The 22,066-nt window shown below is 39.3% G+C and overlaps 4 protein-coding genes across 5 annotated transcripts; 1 reads left to right on the top strand and 3 right to left on the bottom strand.

Annotated features, from left to right (window-relative positions):
- Positions 1–14: 14 nt before the first annotated feature.
- Positions 15–2,769, bottom strand: gatd1 (glutamine amidotransferase class 1 domain containing 1). The gene is made up of 7 exons (XM_026175765.2): positions 2,227–2,769; positions 2,009–2,085; positions 839–944; positions 638–745; positions 444–535; positions 248–341; positions 15–145 (listed from the first exon to the last, which is right to left on the bottom strand). The coding sequence occupies exons 1-7, from the start codon at positions 2,273–2,275 to the stop codon at positions 30–32; spliced, it is 642 nt and encodes a 213-aa protein (XP_026031550.1). The 5' UTR covers positions 2,276–2,769; the 3' UTR covers positions 15–29.
- cd151 (CD151 molecule) lies at positions 2,437–7,032 on the bottom strand. 2 transcript variants are annotated; one of them, XM_026175762.2, is made up of 9 exons: positions 6,863–7,032; positions 5,902–5,986; positions 5,294–5,485; positions 4,590–4,664; positions 4,186–4,206; positions 3,835–3,939; positions 3,552–3,707; positions 3,360–3,446; positions 2,437–3,261 (listed from the first exon to the last, which is right to left on the bottom strand). In XM_026175762.2, exons 2-9 carry the CDS (start codon positions 5,983–5,985, stop codon positions 3,202–3,204), a joined length of 780 nt encoding a protein of 259 aa, XP_026031547.1. In that variant the 5' UTR covers position 5,986; positions 6,863–7,032; the 3' UTR covers positions 2,437–3,201. The 2 variants fall into 2 exon arrangements, with proteins under 2 accessions (XP_026031547.1, XP_026031549.1); XM_026175764.2 differs by lacking the exon at positions 4,186–4,206.
- Positions 7,033–7,176: 144 nt separating this feature from the next.
- Positions 7,177–17,480, bottom strand: cracr2b (calcium release activated channel regulator 2B). The gene is made up of 18 exons (XM_026175759.2): positions 17,341–17,480; positions 15,391–15,647; positions 14,980–15,091; positions 14,734–14,881; positions 14,133–14,279; positions 13,946–14,036; positions 13,765–13,860; positions 13,499–13,686; positions 11,762–11,833; positions 10,997–11,051; positions 9,843–9,922; positions 9,627–9,747; positions 9,272–9,398; positions 9,064–9,145; positions 8,877–8,991; positions 8,134–8,241; positions 7,968–8,044; positions 7,177–7,478 (listed from the first exon to the last, which is right to left on the bottom strand). Exons 2-18 carry the CDS (start codon positions 15,643–15,645, stop codon positions 7,394–7,396), a joined length of 1,959 nt encoding a protein of 652 aa, XP_026031544.2. The 5' UTR covers positions 15,646–15,647; positions 17,341–17,480; the 3' UTR covers positions 7,177–7,393.
- A 205-nt stretch (positions 17,481–17,685) lies between these two features.
- Positions 17,686–20,790, top strand: tmem138 (transmembrane protein 138). Its single transcript, XM_026175766.2, has 5 exons — positions 17,686–17,822; positions 18,354–18,875; positions 19,544–19,715; positions 19,804–19,879; positions 19,966–20,790. The coding sequence occupies exons 2-5, from the start codon at positions 18,748–18,750 to the stop codon at positions 20,076–20,078; spliced, it is 489 nt and encodes a 162-aa protein (XP_026031551.1). The 5' UTR covers positions 17,686–17,822; positions 18,354–18,747; the 3' UTR covers positions 20,079–20,790.
- Positions 20,791–22,066: the final 1,276 nt, after the last annotated feature.

Genomic DNA, 22,066 nt, shown 5'->3' with positions numbered 1-22,066 from the left:
GAGCATTCCTCGTGTATTATTTCAGGTTTTTATTTGGCATTACAGAGCAGGATTAGATTATTTACAGCGAGCAAGGTTGATTGCATGTTCTGTCCAGTTATGAGGTGCCTGTCTACGACCACATGCATGGCATCTTCTTGACTTGCTGCAAAAAAAAAAAAAAAAACCCCACAGAGACGAACATCAGACTGTTTTAGAAATAATTATTTGGTATTTGACTCTTCTGTTATTAGCAGGGTAAGCTCACCTGTGTACGATCCACCGCTGTCTTTCACGAAGTCTTCTACAATCAAGGGCAGGTTGGCAAAATCAGGTTCCCGCACCAGTTCAAACACTGAAGGCTATTAAGATCAACAAGTTGGTGTTACTAAATACAGCAAACATGTGATAGCTGAACAAATATATGGGTTATATTTCCCCTAGTGAGTTCACCAAACACTAACCCCTGTTAAGCTGTAGCCACTGAAAATCCACCTCTGTCCTTCAGTGGCACAACACAGTGCAGACACTCCCTGTCCTACTGCACACACCGGCTCTGCACAGAGGGGAAAAAAACCAAGCAAACCACATGTACATGTGTTCCTAAAAAAACAACAAGAAAAATACATACAGATGTTAAAACAAGCCCCAAGCTCACTTTGTTGAGAGATGAAGTGCGCGAGAATGCGGTGCAGAGAGCCGCTGTGTGCCAGGTCATTCAGCGCTCCAGGGCAGTGTGGGATGAGCAGTGCCTGGTATCGGGCACCTTAAAAGGGGTCATCGTGACACAAGTGAGCAGATAGTAGTTAAAGCAGCAGACATGAAAACGGCCGAATGGGCATGAAATAAATATTCTCACCATCTATGGATTCAAGTTTGGCTGGTGTTGCGTAGGGTTTCACACTGAAGTCCTGCACCCATCTAGCTGTGCTTTCATCAACCCCAACAAAGTCTATTGGCTTCCCCTGCAACCACAGAAACACTTCTGTACAGGGTAACATCACACACCCAGGGTAATGATCACAAAGTGGACAAGAACTATTTCCAAGAACTGGGTTGCATCTTAAAGCGCATGTCCGTGACCTTTCAGATGTAGTAGTAGGGTGAAAGCAGGGTATAAAAGACAACTTTTTTTTCGGGTGTGTAAGTCCATCTCTACAAACATGGATCTAATAATGTATCTTTGTTGCGATAATATTTAAATTCTTGAAACTGGTGGTTGATAAATATTTTAAACTCAGGGTTCTGATCATTTTACCTGCCCTACCAGGATGAGCTACCAGTAGGAGAAAAAAAAATGGATTTTGCGATTGGCAATGTAGCTGCAATTTTATAACAAACTTGGATTTCAGGAAAAAACACTTTTTTTTTTTTTTTTAGTAACACCCATATATTTGTATAAATGTGATGCTACTGTTGCACAGGGACAATGGGTGTCACAGTGAAACGAGGTACTTGTTTGTCCTGGAGTTTCTTTTTCTTCTTTCATTCATCACCCTTGATTATACCGCTGGTCTTTTTTTTTTTTTTTTTTTTTTTTAAATCCTACAAGATACATCACTTTCTAATTTTAGCAACACTCCACTGACTAGAAGCACCACTCTGTGGTCCTTTTGGTAACTATCTATTCTACATGCACCTATTTCAAAGTTATTTGAATGAACTTTAATTTCAGTACTCACCAGGACATAAAAACCGCATACAAGGAATCACCACAAAAGTTTAGTGATAAAGAGATTGCTGAATTTCCCCAAAATAAGGTACCCCCCCCCCCCCCCCCCAAAGAAAATATCGTGGAATTTTTTTTCTTTACCACCATATTTAAAAACAAACAAACGAAAAGAAAAAGTAAAAAAAAGAAAAAGAAAAGACGTGTTTATTTATTTATTTAAATTTCTCCTTTGATTTTTTTTTTTTTTTTTAATCTGCGCAGTTGTCATGGAGACTGTCTACGTAAGTACGGACTAACGCGCTTAGGTCACGACAGCTGTTCGTGTATCTGCTATTTGCTTGTCAGGTGGAGTCTTACCCCTGGTGTGGCTGTCTGTAGGTTAAAGACCGGACTACAAAGGCTGAAGGACTGATGGAAAGATTTCGCAGACACCCCTGAATAAACAAAATGTGTGAGATAAAACGCTTTAGAGAGCTCATGCTAGTTCTGCAGCTCTAAGTAAGTCAAAGCTAACGGACAAATTCATGAATGATTGAGAACAGCCGAGCTGTTCAAAGTAAAGCTAACGGGCTCACCTTGAGAAGAAGCACTCGCCACTATCAAACACGTTGGTTTCGCTGACATTTTAATAATATTTGCTTTAAATTATAAAGAAAAACCTTGAGGGTGAGACGATGCAAAAGAAATACGCGAGGAGGGTATACAGTCAGCTGACAACAACATCCGCTTATAAGTTTCAAAATAAAAGTTCAGTCGGAGAAATTATCTGAGAATTTGGGTGGAAATTATAAGGAAGTATCTTTTATTTGCATCCAACAAAGAAAAATAGTTCTTTATATTAGTTTTTTAAATACACATTTGTAATGACTATACATAAAAAAGCAATTAAAAAGACAAACAGAGAAGCGGCCACAACATGCTCATATTGCTCTGCTTTTTAAATATACACCACTCATTTTAAAGAGTTAAAAATCCTTTGTGACCTAAATTAAAGAATACATAAACACATGCAAAGCTGTTTTTGCGAGAACAAATGAGCAGTGCTGTCCAGCAGCATCGCAGTGTTTGAAGTAACTATGCAGCATCGTAGGACTGTGGGAAAAAATACTTTTTTGGGGTGGTGGGGTTATAATAATTTGGAAAACATTTTAGAAGTTGTGTTAAATTTTGTGATGTTTAAAAAAACTACAGTGATCCCTACAAGGGTGTCACAGTGGTGTGGTGGTTAGCATTATCATAGCAAGAAGATTCTGGGTGCAAATCCAACCTGGGGCCTTTCTGTGTGGAGTTTGCATGTTCTCTGCAGGTACTCCAACTTCCACCGACAGTGTGCACAAGGTTGGGTTAATTGGTGATTCTAAATTCTGTTGGTGTGAATGGTTGTCTGTCCTCATGTATTAGCCCTGTGACAGATTGGTGACCTGTCCAATGGTGTACCCTCCCTCTCGCCATATGACTGCTAGGATAAGCTCCAGCACCCATCCCCACGGTCATGAATTGGACAATTGGAAGAAAATGAATAGATGGATGGGGAGGGGGGAAGTACAAAATTAGTATGGATCTTCTTTCAAATTCCGGTAAAGGCAGCATGTAAACATCATCCCCAGAAGCTGAAACAAAACAGACACAAAGACCTCATTATTTCCAGACTCCATTAAAATAGATGTTCATATTTATCTCCGTTTTGCTCAGCAGTAAAAGCTTTCACCTGTAGAAATGCAATCCCTATACCAACTGCACCGAGAATATATAACTGACTCAAGAGGAATTCCTCTAACTTCATGATGCAGCCTCCCTGAGAGCACAAGAACAGGGGAGAAAAAAAAGAATAAATAATAATATCTTGTTATCATGTGAAATTTAGCCACGCTGCGTCGATGGAGAGCTTTCTCGTTTTTACCTCCACTCTGTAGATGTTGGAGGGATGGTCCCTGCGGCCGCAGAGTTCACCTGGAGTTTTACAGCAGCTATCGGGAACAAGACGCTCGTTCTCTGCTGCCTGGATCCACACACTGTCGCTCCAGTCTGAGAAGTTGTGGCTACCACAACACTTAAACTGAGAGGGAAAATAATGAGAAAATTGCAGTTAACACAGAATTTCATTATTAATCATGTCCAGTCTTACTGATGTTACTCATTTTTTATTCGAGCCTTTTTCTGAAACAAATTCTCCTTTTCCACACCTCCTGATGTAGTTTGTCCACAGCCTGTGTGATGCTCTCCTCTCCTGGCTGCTGGTATTTCTGCTGCATGGTCACTTTCAGGTTCTGTTTGAGCTCTTCATCCAGCTGTGAGACAGGAGAAGCTCTTTAGTACCTCCCATCAACAAAAATAGCTCCTGATCAAGTTTCCTCCTTCCCCCGTAACATTCCTGTCTACCTGAGCAATACCCACAGATAACTCAAAATATATGAGCACAGATTCTATGACCTCACTCCCTGATTCTAATGAAGACTCTTGCAAATAAAAATAACCTCAACCTGTCAGAACTAAAACAGACTGATATAAAGGAGAAACACACTGCAGTAGATTACCTGGTAGCAGAAAGGGAAACACTAGAGCAAGAAAAAAGGGGGAAGAAAGAGAGGCGTGAGAAGGATGGGGGAAAAATGGACAAATGAACATGCACAGAAAAGCATGTAAAACACACTTCACAAAGGAGTGCAGCAACTGAGTGGTTGTTAGATTTGACATTAAAATGATGCAAAGCTAGGAGAAATACTTGAAAGGAAAGTAGAATTAATAAAATACACATAATGCAAGCAGAAAGACAAAAAAAAAGACATTTGTAATTTCTGGGGTGAAATTTAAATGATGAATAGATATAACCATAAAAAGTACTGGAAGCTGTGCAAGTTATAGCAAAATAAACTGTATGTCACTATTTACTTTTGTCTCTATATACAAACAGATACAAATAGAAAGTATGGCACCTCACCTCTTGGTAGTTAATGTATGCCAGAACACCAGCAATGATTTCCAGAAGGAAAATACAGAGCAACAAGATCAGATACTGTAGGCAGAGACATAACAAAAATGACTATGAATACAGTGAAATGCCATTATTTTGCACCATTTTGCAGGTATAATGTCACTGAACATATCTGTGCATGGCTACAAAATACAAACATCATACTCCAGAAAATAAGTGATTAAATGGTGGGAAAGGAAGGTGCTCATTATAAAGATTGCGGGGAGTATGACCATAGAGATATACCACTGAGTCTGAGTGATATCCTCACAGACCCTCTGTCTGTCTGTCTGTCTGTCTCACTCACACACACTCTTAAGTCCAAGCAGCAGCTTGTGATGCCCTTCATTCCTCTGGCATGAGCCACACTCTATATCTAAACTCTTAAAGACACACTGTGCATGACTTTATCTGTTATATCTGACAGGCATGCCTGGCATAATGAGCTGCACTGAGTGCAGGCAGACGAGACAGAAGGTCACCAAGGATTAGCTTTCAATACACAACCTGGACCAGGGGGTGAGAGTGTATAAACATGGACTTAAAAGTGCCATGGTTTCTCATGTGGACTAATGAAAAAAGGATTTCAGCTTCTGTGGAGTGAAGTGAAACGGGCAAGAAAAATCAGTTTTTCTGTAACAGGTAGTATTTTGTGGGCGTGGTCACCGTACCACAATCAAAAGACTCTTCATCTCGTTCAGCGTGGCACAGCAGCCGATTATCCCGGTCACTATCACGATGACTCCAGCAGCTATCAGGATGTACGCCGAAGTTGCATAGAAGCTGGAGCTCAGCAAACTGATGTAGTCGCTCTTTTCCACCAGAGTCCACACGCCCACCGCCAACACAGCCCCACCTGCCAGCTGACAGAACATACCGTTACCAGCTCAACTCAAACCAGATGCTCGTAGTGAGAATGCAGCACATAAGTTATAACTTTGCTCTTAAAATGTGATCACACTGGACAACGCCTCATTCTTTCAGTGTAAGCCCTGAGAGACTAGAACATCAGTCTATTCTTAAAGCCTAAAGGAAATTGCAGTTAATAAAGTAAAAATAAGTAAATAAAAAAGTTTGTATGTTTTTTTTCCGTTTTTTTTTAAATGTGTCTGTGTACAAAGGAAGTCATCTTAATGTCTATGGCATTTTAAGCACTGCACAAATTTAATGTTGCAACTTTAAATCAATTACAACTGACTGAATTAAGATGACATCGTTCAAAAGTTGCTTTTGTAATCTAAAATTCAGTGAAAATCTTTGCACTTTTATATTAACCTACCCAGAAAAGAACATTGAAAAGAAAAAGAAGATACTTCAGACAAATCGTCCCGCAGGCGTGCTTTTTTTCACGTCGAACTTCCATTCTGTTAAAAAAGGGGAATTATTAATGTTAGCAGTGTTCAAGCTGATACAGTAAAGAAACAACCAAATATTCGATGGCACATCTCAGTCTCCCCCTAAAGGGATTACTACAAGATACTGAGAGCAAAACTGCAGGCTATACCCCCCCCACTGCAAGATTTACACAGATTTCTGTTCCTATCCTTTATAATGGAAAGCTGTATTAGTGTCATATGTGATGTAGTTATACATGCAGTTTATTTCTATATCAGTTTCCTCTTTCAGTTCCCTTTAGTCCTGCCTTTGCCGTGGGTTGCAGAACAATTGGGCTTTTTGTGACAGCTATTGTTGAGATTGTACCTTAGTCTTTGTGCAGTAGCTCGAGGTGCTATAAGAGTGCAATGGAAAAGAGCTCAGAGATGAAATCAAATATGTTGTGGGGAAAACATACTTAACGTCCTGTGTCACATATCATCCAGCAGACACACATCCGTCCCCCGTTTCAGTAACATAATCTGATCGTCTCATTCTTCAGTGATTTTGTGTTAGCTTTTCACTCTTTACTTCAGGCTCAAGTCAAATGTTGTTATTCTTGCCTAAACAGAACTTTCCTGGTGCTTCTATTTTGAGAGAAGTCATGATCCTGAGCATCATGGGAAATGTTTTTCTTTTCTGTTTTTTATATTTTAAACACAAATGAACATCTTTGTTTACAAACATATATAAAGAACAGTTAAAAAGATAACACGTATAAACCTGATTAAAATATACTTTTAAGACAATCTTAATGTGTAAGTACGACTGAAAACAATATCACCGTGGTCATATTCAGAGTTATTTTTAACTCATTATGTCATGGAAAAACTGCTCTGTTTTCACACAGACCAAAATACTCCTACCTGGTTTAGATGGTGGACCTCCCAAAGGATGTAGATTATCAGGGTAACGTCTTCTCAGAGTCTGCCGACCTCAGCGTCCAACTGTCTTTGAAGGTTGAGCGCAACAGTGTAAGTTCTCAGCTGACAGTCACACTCGAGCCTCCCACTCAAGGGTCTGAGCGTCTGTCCTCTTTTGGCACAACAGGCTGCTCGCCCCTCTGCAAGCTGTACTTGTCTGCCCCCAGCTGGTTTCCCATGCATACGAGCTCTACTTGCTTTAAAGCATGCAGCTTAAAGGTTTAACTGATTTTTTTTAAGACACATGACAAAAGAGCAGTCATCAAAAATAGATTTTATTAGACATTTCTGAAAGATGCATAAACCCAAAGGAAAACATTATTCTATTCAGTAAACTTGTTCACAGAAAAATGCCTGATGTGACGTCACGACGTGGTGATCTGCTGTTGGTGTGGGATACAACGTGGCTCCACTGAACCAAAGAAGAACACCTGGAGGCAGTTTCAGTCTTTTCAAAAGCCTGTCCTCAACTGTTCATGCACAGCAACTTCTTTTAGGCATGGTTTCAGTCAGTAGAAGTGCATCTTCACACTGGCGTTCATGCTGAGTTACCAACATCCTAAAATGTACAGAAACCGCAACATATGAGAAGAAAAATCTGTGATCTTACTGTAATATCAGAGGAAGTTCATCCAGCTACCAGTTTATTAGGTAATTAATAGATTAACAGTAGTGGAATCTATTATGGAATCTGAGATAGAATATATGTATGCTGAATTGCTTGCTACTTTGATCCCTTTGTCGATTCGTCAGATAAAACAACTACCATGGCAATTTTAAAAATGTTACCAAAGCCTCCCTCTGAAGATTTGCGTGCATAAAACAAACAAAACAAAACAAAACAAAAGACAACATTTACACTCAGCACCTCCCTCTTCTCATTTATTATTAGCCTTTGATAGGATGTTTAATAGGGATTACATTTAAAAGTCACAAATGGGCAAAGCTACAACAGAAAAGTACAGAAGGATTATCTGTAATATTATATAAATGCTCCAGAGGATTTTCATAATGTGATTCTGTAAATCACAAATATGTGATGCCATACCCTGCCAGGTGATTCATTAGTTCCTCCACGTTCAATCCATTCCTGGCACTGCACTCATAAAACAAAGCTTGATGTTGCTGTATAACCAAAAAAATAGACTTTTCTTTTTATACATTTGTGGCTTTCCAATTTTAGAAATTTGGGTGAATAGTCTAATGCGCCTCACCTCTGCCAGTTTTTGACCCTCTTCTGTTCTCACTTCTCTACACTGATTGTCAGCCAAGTCCAGCTTGTTCCCCAGCAGCATTAGTACAGCACCTTCACACATCTTCTCCTGAGACAAACATACAGCGGGTTTATAGTACACGCTATACATAAAGGAGATACACCAAAGAGGTCACCCCAATAATATATATAAAAACTGAGCAGCTCCTTCAGTGGGAGACTGCAGCACCCACGGTGTGGGACGGAGAGATTTCGCAGGTCTTTCCTCCCCACTGCTGTCAGACTCCACAACAAAGACTTTTGCAGCTGATCAAACCCTCACACGTGCAATAAGACTGCTATATGTGCAATTCTAAATGCTATATGTGCAATTCTTATACAATTCTTCTTCTGACGAAGTTGTACTTTTGTATTTTCTTACTCAGTTGTATATAGCATTTGTATTTCTATTTTATTCTATTGTATATATTATTCTATTCTATTTTATTGTATTGTATATAGTATTTTATTTTATTGCATTCCAGTGTTTTTCTAATTTCTGCTACATAACTTCGCACTTTTGCTGTAACAAAACAAATTTCCCACCTGTGGGACTAATAAAGGTCATCTTATATAAAAAAGGAATCAAAGTTAGGACTGAGATTCGTGCATCGCCATTACGTCAGTAACTTTCACGTATATTCAAATAAAGATCCACTGTTTTGCATGCTTTTACATCAAACCATGGTAGTGCCGCCTACTCACCCTGATGGAGTCCATCCATCCTCTCACTGCAGTGAAGGAGGCGGAGTGCGTTACATCATACATGGCAAGGATGCCGTCGGCCTTTCGGTAGTACTGCTCGGTGATGCTGCGAAACCTAAAAAACAGATTCGATGTAAAACATTCTGCACCTCGGATGATTTTGTGTGCTTGTGTAAACATGTCTGACCTCTCCTGCCCTGCAGTGTCCCACAGCTGCAGGATGATGGTGGTGGAGTCCACAGTTATAGTCTTCATCTTAAAATCTATACCTATGAACAACAAAGCCTTATGACTTCATGCTCGACTTCAATACATATATCAAACATTTACTTCAACATACACACAGTAGTTTTCTATACACTGATGAGCACGTACATCGCTGTGAAAAGACTTACCAATGGTAGTGCTGACTTTACTGTCGGAGCGCCCTGTGCAATAATACTGGATGAAGGAGCTCTTACCCACCCCCGAGTTACCCAGAAACACAACCTTGAACACTTGCTGAGTACTGACAGCTTTGCTCTAGAATTCAGATAAAAGAATCAAAGGTGACATTTTGATCAATCTAATATTTGAAAAGTTTAATTTTTATTTTTTTTTTGAGTGACCAGTGGTTGTTTAAGCCCTAAACCAAAAGCCTCAAAACATAATTTCCATCATTACTGCTCAGTTTTGTTGCTGCATCTGCGCTATTCAATAATTATTTCTCAGATATATTATGTGTATTTGTAGATTTTACATTTTCCCTACCTGAGTTTGGGTCTGTTCAACATTTTCACCCCTGACTCTACCTGACGGTTGGTGTTTCTTGGATGATATTGTCACCTCTGTCTTTTTGTCCTGCTCCAACTCATCAGCAGAGCATGGCTGTCTTCAGAATCAATAAATACACAAAATTAGTGGCTGCCTATATCCATCTGCTACATCACTGCAAAAATGACAAACAGATGCACTATTTATACAAACCTTTTCATTGGCTTGTCCTCCAGTAAGTAGTTACCTATAACTGACCCTCTCTTCTGCAAAGCCTGTGTGACATTTGGAGTCTACAAGGTTTTTGTAGAAAGTGAGGCAGAAGAAATATGTAGCATTAAGATTTCATACTCGTCCACAGATTTATAAAGTATTAAAGATTTATGGATGTAGCATGGTGCATATCCAAGGTAAATGCGCTTTGAACCGAACCGCTCAGTGCGATGTCTGGTGAAAACCAAACACAGGATATCAGCACAAAAGCCTCATGTGGTGGTGGAGGGTTTATGATTTGGGTGTTTTGTAGCCACAGACTTGGACATATTGGCTTCATTCAAAACGACTACTTCAAGTTATTGTGCTGAACTCTACAAACTACTGAATTATGTCTATGGTGTACTTGATTTTATCACAGGACTGCACTCATGAGTGTGTGATCTCTGTAGTAATTCCACTTGCTTCCACTGGTAAACTATTTACAGTGTACATTTAAAATGCAGGAATGCAGTCCAACTATGATTATTCATTTATTTTTAACTGTGCACTCGTGTTTGTAGATTTAAAAAAATACAATAGGTAAATAAAGAAAGAGGCAGTCTTTGCGTCAAGGTTGATTTTTTTTTTTTTAAATAAATACTCATGAGATTATTTGCACATTTTATACAAAAATGCTTCATGTTTGTTTTGTGAAACAACAAGGATGAGCTGAACCTGCTGAAAGTTGCTAAATTAGATTATCAGTCATGAAAAGTCTGAGAAAAAGTTTTATTAGATTGAAAAAAAAATACTTAGTTCACCTGAATTTGTACAGTGAAATGTGACCAATAAACATAAATATAAATAGAACATTTTCTTTTCCTTCAAGTTGACACAGGACAGAATAAACGTCTAGTCAACAAAATCCTTCAGTTCACTGAGCACATCCACAGAAAAACAACATTGCAAAAGGCTGTGTCAGCAACATTAATTAATAACCAAAAAACTAACAGCTGCCCATATAAATAATAACAGATGATGTAAAACATGAATCTATTCCAAGTTTTAGCTTAGGGTGGATCAACCTGCTGTGTCCACAGCATACAAACATCTTCACTAGGTAGGTAATATGTTAAGGGCAGAGGAGGAAGGACAGCATGTCTGTGACTAACCCTCTTCTGAGACTGTTGGGCGTCTTTCTCATCTCGCAGCCTTTTGTTCATATCCCTGACACACACACACACACACACACACACACACACACACACACACACACACACACAAAAGAAATCTATTTAGAGACATCCTCACATGGTGAGACCTGTGTCTCAAATGGTGAATTAAATTTAAAAAAAGAAAAAAAAAAAAAAGACCACGGGTAAGTTTGAATAGTGCATTTTCCTTGGGAAGCTTCCTAACTGAGAAATGTGAAAAGGAAATATCTGCACGGCATCCGCAGTAGGAGCTGTTTGAACTCTCCAAAAAATAAGGAAAGGCGCTTTGATGCTTCCTTTATTACAGGATACACCGGACCAATCTTATTAAAGGAGACAAGATGGTGCTGTCCCAAAATCATTTCATGCCATTACCTACTGATATGTTTTGAATTTTTAAAAACAGCTTGTTAAATGCACAGGAAAGGAAACTGACATTTGATAGAGTGGGTTTCACTTTACATTAGCAGTGTCTATTGCTGTATTGCCAATGTGCTTTCTGCTACAGGTCTCATTCAATGAAGTGATATTTTTCACTGACTGTTCTCATTTCTATGACCTGCATAAAACAACAAGGTGAGATGAAGATATGAGTTTTGTAGTTTATCTTATGGCGGTGTTAAGGAGTCTAGTGTAAGTGTGGCGGGATTTTTGGACTATTCAAACATACCTGTAGTCTGTGAACTTGGCATTAACTGAAACAGCAGACAGTTTTAGACTTACCTCAATATCTCCAGTTGTCTCAAAAGACTCTCTTTCTCTTTCTTCATGTTCCTTGACACCTTCATCACGTTTCTAAGTGAAGCAAACAAAAGATTTGAAATCTTTACTTGATCCACATGTCTTAGCTAATTACTGACCTATTTCTAATCTTTTATTTAAAGAAATCTTGAAGGAGTTGTTGTAAAATGGCCAACTGATCATTTGCAAGTAGAGTTCAGCCTTCTCACCATAGCACAGAAACAGCACTAGTGAAGGTTACAAATGATGTTCCAGTGGCCTCTGACAGCAGACTCATCTCTATCCTTGTCCTGTTAGACCTCATTGCAGCATTTGATACCGCTAACCACAACATTTTACTAGAGATTAGAACACACTGCTCATCTTAAAGGGCCTTTAATACATATGGTACCTGGTAGAGATATATGTGAGATGCACTGGTTTAAATCATAGATAATCATGAAAATGGGGAATCTTTTTAAAACATGGAAGTTAGTCATGGAGCTCCACAGGGCTCTGAGTGGGAACCAATAGTTTTTAATATTATGCATGCTTCCCTTAGACAATATTGTTAAAAAAACACTGCATACATTTTCATAGTTATGAAGATGATACCCAGCATTATTTATCCATGAAGCCAGATGATAAAAATCTACTACTATCTAAAATGGGTTGATCTGATATCCTCGTGTTGGTGTTGTTCCCAGATCATCATACTAAATGTTGCTCCAGGATCAACATTGCAAGTGACCAATCAGAATGTTGTGACGTCATACTTTTGCGACTTCGGGAAAAACCGGCGTAAAACAAAAAACTGTACTAAAGCTGCGTGAAACCGCCTCTGTCCGCCGATCAACGGACCCTGACCCTAACCCTAACCGTAACCCTTTAATAAACAGTAAGCAGAATTGATATTGTCCTTGCAACACTGGAATTTCATAAATGCACGAATGGCTTGGCGCGCAAAAGAATAACGTCACAACAATGTGATTGGTCACTTGCAATGTTGAACCTGGAACAACATTTTCATGATGGTCTGGGAACAACACCAACACGAGGATATCAGATCATCCTCTAAAATACGTCCTTCAGCGAGCACATTAAACAAATGTTTTCTTTAATTGCTGCTTTCATTCATTTGCACAGTGCCTCTAAAATCAGAAGCGTTCCTGTCTCAGAGTGATTCTGAAAAAAATAGCTTCTACATTTATTACTTGTAGGCTAGAGTATTCTAATTCACTATCATCAGGTTGTCTTAAAAGCTTCCTGATAAGCCTTCAGTTGATCCAGAACACTGCAACAAGAGTACAAACCAGGACTAGAAACAAAGAGCACATGTTTCTCCCATATCAGCTTCTCTTCATCACCCGCCTGTTAAATTCAGAATAGAATTTATAATCCTTCTCTTCACACTCAAACTCTTGACTGACTCAGATGTCTGCCCCTACCTGAGCCTGGTTCAGTCAGAGGTTTCTTCCTGTTAAAAGCGAGTTTTCCTTCCTTTTGTTGCAAAGTGCTTGCTTATAGAAGGTTGTGTGATTGTTGGGGTTTCTTTCTAATATTATCTCCCTTACAATATGCAGGGCATGGGGTCTGTCATTGTGAATTGGTGCCAAATAAATTAAAGTAAATGAAATTAAAATTAAAAAAAAATTTTTTTTCAGCCATACCACATGCAGACAATGTTTTTAATGACTTCAAAGCTGGTGCTAAGGCATCATCTGGACCTTGGTTAATCACCTCTGTCTGGCCAGTTGTTCTTGCGCATTGCTGATCTGCGCCAAGTTGAGCTGAGCCAACGCAGCCTGCAACTGTTCTTTGTTGCGCTCCACCTGCTCCTGTAACTGCATGTTGAGGTCCTGAAGCTGCTGGTTCTGCTCTTTGATGTTTACTTGCTCGTGGCTCAGCTGGCGCATTCGGGTCTCAAGCTGAGAACAAAGACAGATCCTGTTCGCATTAAAATATAACGCCCTTCATAATGGCATGAGTACAGTTCGGATGCCTACCTCCGTCTGTTTTTTCAGTGTATTCTCCAACTCCTGTTCCCGCATCCTCAGCTCCTCCTCAAGTATTTTCCCTTTCTCCTTCTGTTTAATACTGTCCTTGATTTCACAATAAATTCATTAAATGCTAATTTGAGGTACACCTGCTAAAAGGAACAACAGTGCAACTACCACATATCTATACCTGAGCAAGGAGCTTCTCTCTCTCCTCTCTGATTTGACTTTCCATTTCCTCATATATAGACCGAACAACCTGATCATGTTCGCTCTCCCGTCTAATGCAGAAAAAAACAACAACACAAAATCTCAGCATAATCCAAACACTCACAGTTAAACTACTTAAAATGAATGTACTGGAAGGAAGGTGTGACCTGCGTAAGGCTTGTTCCAGACTGTCTCTCTCTTTCATGGTGTCTTGTAAATGGGACACTGCGTGGACCAAGATGCCCTCTAGGACGCTCAGCATCTCTGGTCGGTCTCTCTGGAGCTCACACCACAGAGTACACAGCTCCTGTTGACTGACACACAGCACAATACACAACTGTTAATGTGACCGAAAAACAAAACTAACTGTGACTGCACGACATCACTTGTTTACATGAAAAGAGAAAGTGCTGAGTTTAAATGCTGAACTGCATAAATACATTTACATATTGAAGAAGTCCTTGAAGATTCCTTTAAATAAACAGTCCTTTGAAACATTACCATCTCCTAATGCACATTACATTAAACCTTGAAGTAGCAGAAGACCACGCCTGGTGTCAATTTTTCAGTCAAAAATAAAACTCAATCGCAGGAGATGATGCATTTAAACCATTTTATGAGAACAGTATGAACATAGTGTATATGCTAACATTTGAGGATGAAGGTGACGTTACTGTACACAGCTGCTGCAGTGAAACTGAATGGGGAAATCTTGGTGGACAGTTTAAAGGGAAGCTAATGGTAAAGATTTTAGGGCAGAGTACTCACTCTTTGAAAAGTTTGTCAGTGCCAAGTTCCATTAGTATGTTTACAAATCTAACAGCACTGGGGTCCTGAGAAAAGTCCGCCTCGTCCAGTTCTTCTTCTGCTTCATCATGATCCAGGTCTGTCACCTCCTCCAGCTCCACCTGCTCACCTACACCACAGAAAATAGAACCGAGGAATAACATAATGTGCTTATTTAATCATCCGCTTTTAAAACTGTTCTAAAATGACTGAGTGCAGCGTGCTCACCGAGCCCAGTGTTGAACTCCACAGGAGTGAGGTAACCATTGCCCTCTCTGTCCAGACTGTCAAAGACTGTTTCTAGCTGTTCAGGGGTCAGTGGCAACTCCCACTGTAACCTCTAAAAGCACAATAATATTAGTAATAACAAGAAAAACTTTAATCAAATATCAATTTGATAATCAGACTTTCGAAAGTGCTGTGAGAAACAGTCAAAAATAATCAGAAGGACAAGGTCATGAAAGCTGAGAATAAGTTAAAATAAAGTTAAAAAGTAAGAAAGAGAACACAAGAAGAAAAGGAGGATCATGAAAATACAAAACATTAGTGCATAGAAAACTGAGCAAGTAGAGGAGATGACAAAGTTCAAGACTCTGCAGTCAGTCTAAACGTTGCTCCTCTACCACATTAGCTGCTCACCTGCATGTCCTGCTTTGTGATGAACCCTTTTCCCTCTTTGTCACAGAGCAGAAACAGCTGTTTGGCCTTGCTCATGGTCTTTGCCAGCGGGCTCAGTGGAACTGGCTCCCTGCTGCGGGGTGAAGCTAGCGGACTACGCCCGTGGCCTGATCTGGGGCTCCCAGGAGGCAGAGTCCGCGCTCTGGGGCTCAGTTGCACTGCCTCGCCACTGCCTTCACCCACCAGCACCTCATCATCGTCCAGCCACTTAGACATTGCTGCACAGAGACAGATGGGTGTGGGTTTGAATGCTTCTATCATTAAGTACAGGCTATGTAAACATGCTTATCTTCTAGTATATCACATGATAGAGAACACACGATCGTAATAATATTTCAGCTATGCTAAATTTATTCATCCAGGAATAACGCTGCTTGTCCGGCACAGTTTTAGAATTACATTTGCTTACATTTTTGGGTCTAGTTTTTAGTATTGCAAGATAGTGCAAGAAACAGGACCTTGACCCTCCCTTGTCAAACAAGAGGTGCAGAAAAAACTAGCTATTGACTCTACACATCATGTGAGCTCCTGTGACCGGCTGTCTGATCAGTCGTGTCTATGCTACATTTTAGGACATTTTTTAGGAATGCAGTGCGACAAACTTTGATAAAGAAAATGGTTTTCATAGAACACATTTTGTTCTATAAACATTTTCATAGATAATTTTGAATCCCCTGAAAGGCTTGACAAGAACTCCTCATTCAGATGAGCCAGTTGTCCTCACTGTTTATATAGATTAAAAAAATCTAACCTATGAATGAGCACCAGGATGCGTGGAAGGTAAAAAAACAGGATGGTGTCATGTGAAAAGAATTAGTGTCCTCGAATGGGAGGGAGGATAGCTACGGGAGAGGAGATGCAAATTAAACATTTGCAGTTGTTTGCATTGTCAGAACAACCACAATTGCAAACAAATTTTACTTGCAGGAATTGTTGGGGGAAAAACAGCCTCCATGACAACATGACTGTTCATATAAAACAGTGATTTATAAGGGTTACCAGCGTCACACATGATCATTCTTCAAGTAAGATGACATTGCTATTACTCAGGATAGCCATTTCAGTGTAAACACAACTAAACATACTACTAAACTGATCCAGAAGTAAGAACTACTTTCTTTCTGGACATCCTTACGCTACATTGAATTAAAAAAAGGTCTGCCTCAGTGGTTGATAAAATATTGCCTTTCTTTCCATGGCGTGCTATCTATGAAGGCATAAAATCCAAAACACTGATTATCGCAGTAAATTATCGTACTGATTATCTATGAAGCCTTCAAAACTTGGGTGTAATAAGGGATATACTGCAATTTCAGATAAGAGACCTGTGTAAACACTGTATGCTGAGGATTTTGTATGACACCTCAGATTCCCAATAAGCCAAAGGTCATATCAAAACTTTTAAGCACTTAAAAACACTTCTTAGTAAGCTCTAAGTTTGGTGCAAATGTAGGAAGCCCCGGGGAGTGAGACAACATGCTGTAGGGTACAAAAATAACTGAGGCAAACTTAAGAGTCAAGCATTAGATCACATCCTGTCTGACTGTGTGAATGTATTTAGAACATATGTTGAACATGTGCTGAGTTCCTCTTCATTAAATGCGACAGTTTGTAAAATGCAGTTCAGCGTTGATGGCTGTAATTTAGCAAGATCACTCACAATTAATTAAAGTGAGTAAATATGCCCCGTTTTAGAGCAAAGTGTCAAGCACGGGAAACTAAAACCAGCGAAAGGAGACGTGTGCATTTATTATTAACGGGGGAGAGAACCTGCACTACAAAACAACAGGTTGTCAACTTGACACAACACAGAGAAGGTGGCGATTAGCGCGACGAATAGCATTTCTAAATGACTCGCTTTACTGCGCTGTTTGACAACTCTAGGAAGTTGAAGAAACTTTCACAACTTACCTGCGGTGTGCTGAACTCAGGTCTCCAGTCATTACCTTTGATCACCTCGGAGGCATTCAAAGACTTACTCACGCCGCTGGGTGGCAGTGACGACCTCGCGTGACAGGGAGATTACCGTAATATATGCCGCAGCACGGCGGATTTGAGACACTCGGAAATTTCTACTAAGTTGTTACGCTTATTCGTTCAGTTTTTAGAAAGCAACCATCCAAGTTTCCACGATACACATTAATGCCCTGCCAAATTGGTGAAAATTAATTACTTTGGGAATTTTGTATTTTTGCTTAATTCTCGGAAAAAAACGTACTACCGTTATTACGGTAACAAGAAGCGTTACCATGGAATTAGCGGAAATACATCTGCTAATGCCGAAAATCAGAAGTAGATGCTTGAATAGCGGCGTTTGCGAATAAAAAGAGAGGTTTTTGTGATTTATTAGTGCTTTCTGCCTCACGCAGACTTGGTTTCATCATTTTTGTCTCGTAAGTATATGTCAGTTAAATTATGTTTGTGAAGCCTGCTTGCGTAACAATGAGCAGCAATGTTGTGTTAGCGTAGCAAACGTGTCTGGGGGGAGTTCATCGCCAGACGGGTGATTTGTTGTGGAAAAGATAAGCCTATAGTTCCTCTATTATCCGTCTTTTGGATTAACTCCAGACTGGACTAAAAGGGCAACCGTAAGATGTAGATTAGATAGATGAAAAGAAAACAAGAACGAGTACTTCGAAAACAGCGACTAAACAAGAGGTGTTTCAGTCTGAGTAAGTTTACTTGGGTCAGATCTATAATCCTAGTAGTGACCTTTCCATGCCCGCCTGTGTAACAACACGAGCACGTTGACCTTACGTGATTAGGTTCAATGCTTATTTGGCTCGACTGAGACAGAAATTTCATCAACCCCTCGTTCACAGTGGAGATGGCTAGCGGGCTAAGATATGAGTTGGACGAGGTGGGCATTTTCATCGCTTTTAAAATGTCTTTGTTGTTTCAGTTGCTTCTCTTCTTCCTCTCAGGTAGTGCAGCATATCTGGAGATTTCCCACATCTGAGATGTCAGCATGCTGCTTTTGGCAGGATTGAATACATTTCATCAGATATCTTGGACAGGCAGCACTCATCGCAGAAATATTTTTTTCATCTAGGACAACTAACATGTTCAGTGACAGCGGAGCAAACCGGATTGGAGAATATAATATGTACAATTTAACGTAAAAGCGACCAGTGCTTACTGCAAATGGATTATTGTGGCTCATTAATGTCTTGCTCCAGATAAGTCGTTTATTGCTGAAGTATGTAGGAGGGTAGAGTTGACCAAAGACGTCGGTTTCACCACCAAATACCAAGAAAAAAGGAGACTTTGAAGAGAATACACCGTGGAGCTGTGGGGTTGCACCACCAGCCCTTGAAGATGCTTCAGACCGGCAACTTCTCACTGGTGCTGCTGATCCAGCTGACACTGTTGGCCTATGACCTCTTTGTCAACTCTTTCAGTGAACTTCTGAGAGGAGCAGCTGTCATCCAACTTGTGCTTTTCATGTGAGTCACAGAGCTCTGTGCTGATGAGATTGAATTATTTTATAACCGATTAACAAACACATGCACAATTTCTCAATTTTTTTTTTTACTACATACAGAGTTAGAGATATTTGATGTCATCTTTCATTATATGAATTGAGATCTCTAGAATTTGATAGATGTTCTAACAATGTGCATTTTTTTGTGTTTATGTCACTTGCTTTTCTTGTTTTTAGTGCATTATAATGAATGTTACTGCTAAATTTAATAGGTTAATAAGTACTAAAATGTGATGGTTACATTAAATATTTAACGTTTTCAGATGCAAGTTAAGCCCTTGTTTATTAATCATCTAATTCTTCTCATCTAATGCCATAGACGACTTAAAGCCCAGGCTTATGCTGATTTAATACTAAAAAATCTATTAATAATAATAAAATAATACTTTTATTCCTGAAAGGTTACTCTTTGTACCATTTATGTGTCATTTATTAAGTGGTTGGTTTCTGTTACATAGCCAGTTTTCCTGACATCAAACATTTTGCACTCATTAGAAGAATTCTTGGCTGTTACACGGACAGCGTCTCACTTTAATGTCTGACATGCAATCTAGTTTTTGTCGGTATGATATCAATAAAAAAGAAAGCCGTACTTAAAAAAATTAACTATTAAAAAAACTGTGTTTGCAGCATCCAGGACATTGCCATCTTGTTCAACGTGATCATCATCCTCCTGATGATGTTCAACACGTACGTGTTCCAGGTCGGCCTGGTGTCGCTGCTTCTGGAGAGGTTCAGGGCCCTGCTGGTATTCTCTACTCTTTACCTGACCCTTAGCATCTGCTTCCACTGCTTGGTGCTGGTATGCTTTCAAACTGTTGTTTGCAAATTAGAAGTCATATATGAAGATCCATCTTCTGAGACTTTTCTTTTGTTTTCCTTTTTGCCAGAACCTAAGATGGCTTAATTCAAACAGTTTTGTTTGGACAGATGGTCTCCAAGCTCTTTTTGTTTTTCAGAGAACAGGTAATTGGCGAATTAATTTCAGAGATACATCTCCCACCCCAGCTATTCTGTTGTCACTGACTAACTGTGCTTCTTTCTGTTAACAGCGGCTGTGTTTTATTACTACTTATACAAACGTACAGCAGAGTACATGGGAGACCCGAGGCTGTACGAGGACTCTCTGTGGCTGCGTGATGCCTTCGCCAGAGCTCGTCAGTGAAGCAGAGACACTTTTTAAGAAACTGTGGAAAAACATATCACTGGGCATCACTAGCTAATCCTTCCTTTGGATAATTTTTTTTTAACCCATTTTTATATTTGGAAATCCTTTCACTATTAACCATATCTAACAAAGCAACACTGACATGTGTGTGTGTGTATATAAATATATACACATATATATATATATTTTACACACAAATGGAACTTAATAACTCATAACAGGGATGAAGCAAAGTGTCAACCGCTGTTTGTTTACTGGCTCTTTGTAGCCAAGAAGCTGTGGGTTAAATGGTTTACAGTGGCAGGTAAGCCAAGTGTGGCTTGTGAGTATCGTATTAATAAGGATGAGTCAGTTAATCTATGTGGCCTTGTAAATCAGTTTGGGTTGCAGACAAGACTGCAACACACTGAGAGAATGTTTTGAAAATGACCAGGTGTAAATGCAGATTTTGCCTCGTAGAACAAGTTCTTTTTTTTTTAACTGTTTCAATGGGTAGCTTTTAGAAGAGCATATGCTCATAGTTTTGTTGGAAAGCAGGTTTCCCCTGCAGTGAAAGATCAGGTGGTCTCTTTTGCCTTATGTAAGATTAGTATGTGCTGTTTACACTATTGTTATTTTAATAATTCAATTTTCACGTGAACTCACTTTTCTTTATTTGGAGATCTTTGAATTGTGTCTCCGCTGCTTTTATTAAATAAGCCATCTCTAATTCCAGTGTAATCCTTTCATCTCGGGGGTATTCAGTATTATCCAGGAGACAAGGTGAAACAGACTGCTCTATTTTTAACACAAAGATTAATCAGGGATTGAGGGTTTTAGGCGCCACTACTGAAACACACCGCGAATAGCCCCGTGTGTGTCAAAATAACCTTGGATTTCTTAAAGAAGTGACAGGTTACGTTCCACCTCAGGTCTGGGCAGATCCCAACACATCAACACTTTATATAACCATAAAATCTGTTTCATTATGGGATGTGTTGATTATTGTAAACACTGAAGCTGTCAGGATGAACAAAGAAACACACCAAAGGTTGTACAAATCAACCTTTACTTGTGAAACAAAATCCAGAGTCCATGTGATCCCAAAATATTGTCAGTGCAGTCCAATTAATCCAAAGTCCAGTTCATGTTGTGTGTGATGTCCTTTGTTACACTGGAATGTGTCTTTCATTTCTTTTCTTTTTTTTTTTAAAGTCAGTCACCTGAAACGGCAGAAAACAATGAGTGTTGATGGTTTCAGCAACTCTAAATTAAAACTACTGCATTTAAAAAAAAAATAAGGACAGAGTTTGAATGTACCTTCATACATATATCCCAACCCAGAGTAGTAGGAACAGCACACCAAACCCCATGAAAAGTGATGCCACGAGGGAGATCAGCAGCTCTTTGTAGACGTCCCGTGTGTATTTTGTTGATGTCACCTCATAGCTGATGAAAAGCTAAGGCCAACTCAAAGATTAGAGTCTTTGTTCTATTTTAAGCCTAATCTCTTATGCAGCACTGCTGAATATAGTTATGCAACCGGTTTATTATACATGATGTACTGCCTTCATTATTTAAAAAAAAAATTGTGACAGCTCAATCTAAAATTAAGATTTTTAAAATAAACAGATTGGATACCACTGCTTAATTGGCATGAACTAGATGTTTATCTAACATCAAAAACTACTTCTTTAACAACCACTTATTGCAAAAATCCTTAACTCATAAAGTCAACATTAAAGTTTGATTTATACAGTATTTTTCAAAAAATAGCTGAATAAATAAAAATATTCTTATGGCGTAAAATGCTTAAAAAGTGAACATATAAACAGGGTGTGGTCTGAGTGTTTAGTTTCTGTATCCATCTGTTGTGTGAGTGGAGCTAAAAACAGATATTGGACATTGTTCTGCTACCTGTGGTGTGGTGCACAGGGTGGTTGGCATACATTAATTATCTAATTCCACTCACCAGAGCCTCAGTCATTTACATAATCTCTATATCA

This window comes from Astatotilapia calliptera, chromosome 7, assembly GCF_964374335.1.
Source record: "Astatotilapia calliptera chromosome 7, fAstCal68.1, whole genome shotgun sequence".
Taxonomy (NCBI): Eukaryota; Metazoa; Chordata; class Actinopteri; order Cichliformes; family Cichlidae; genus Astatotilapia; species Astatotilapia calliptera.
The sequence above is the reverse complement of the archived record's forward strand: the minus strand, read 5'-3'. Positions and strand labels throughout refer to the sequence as shown.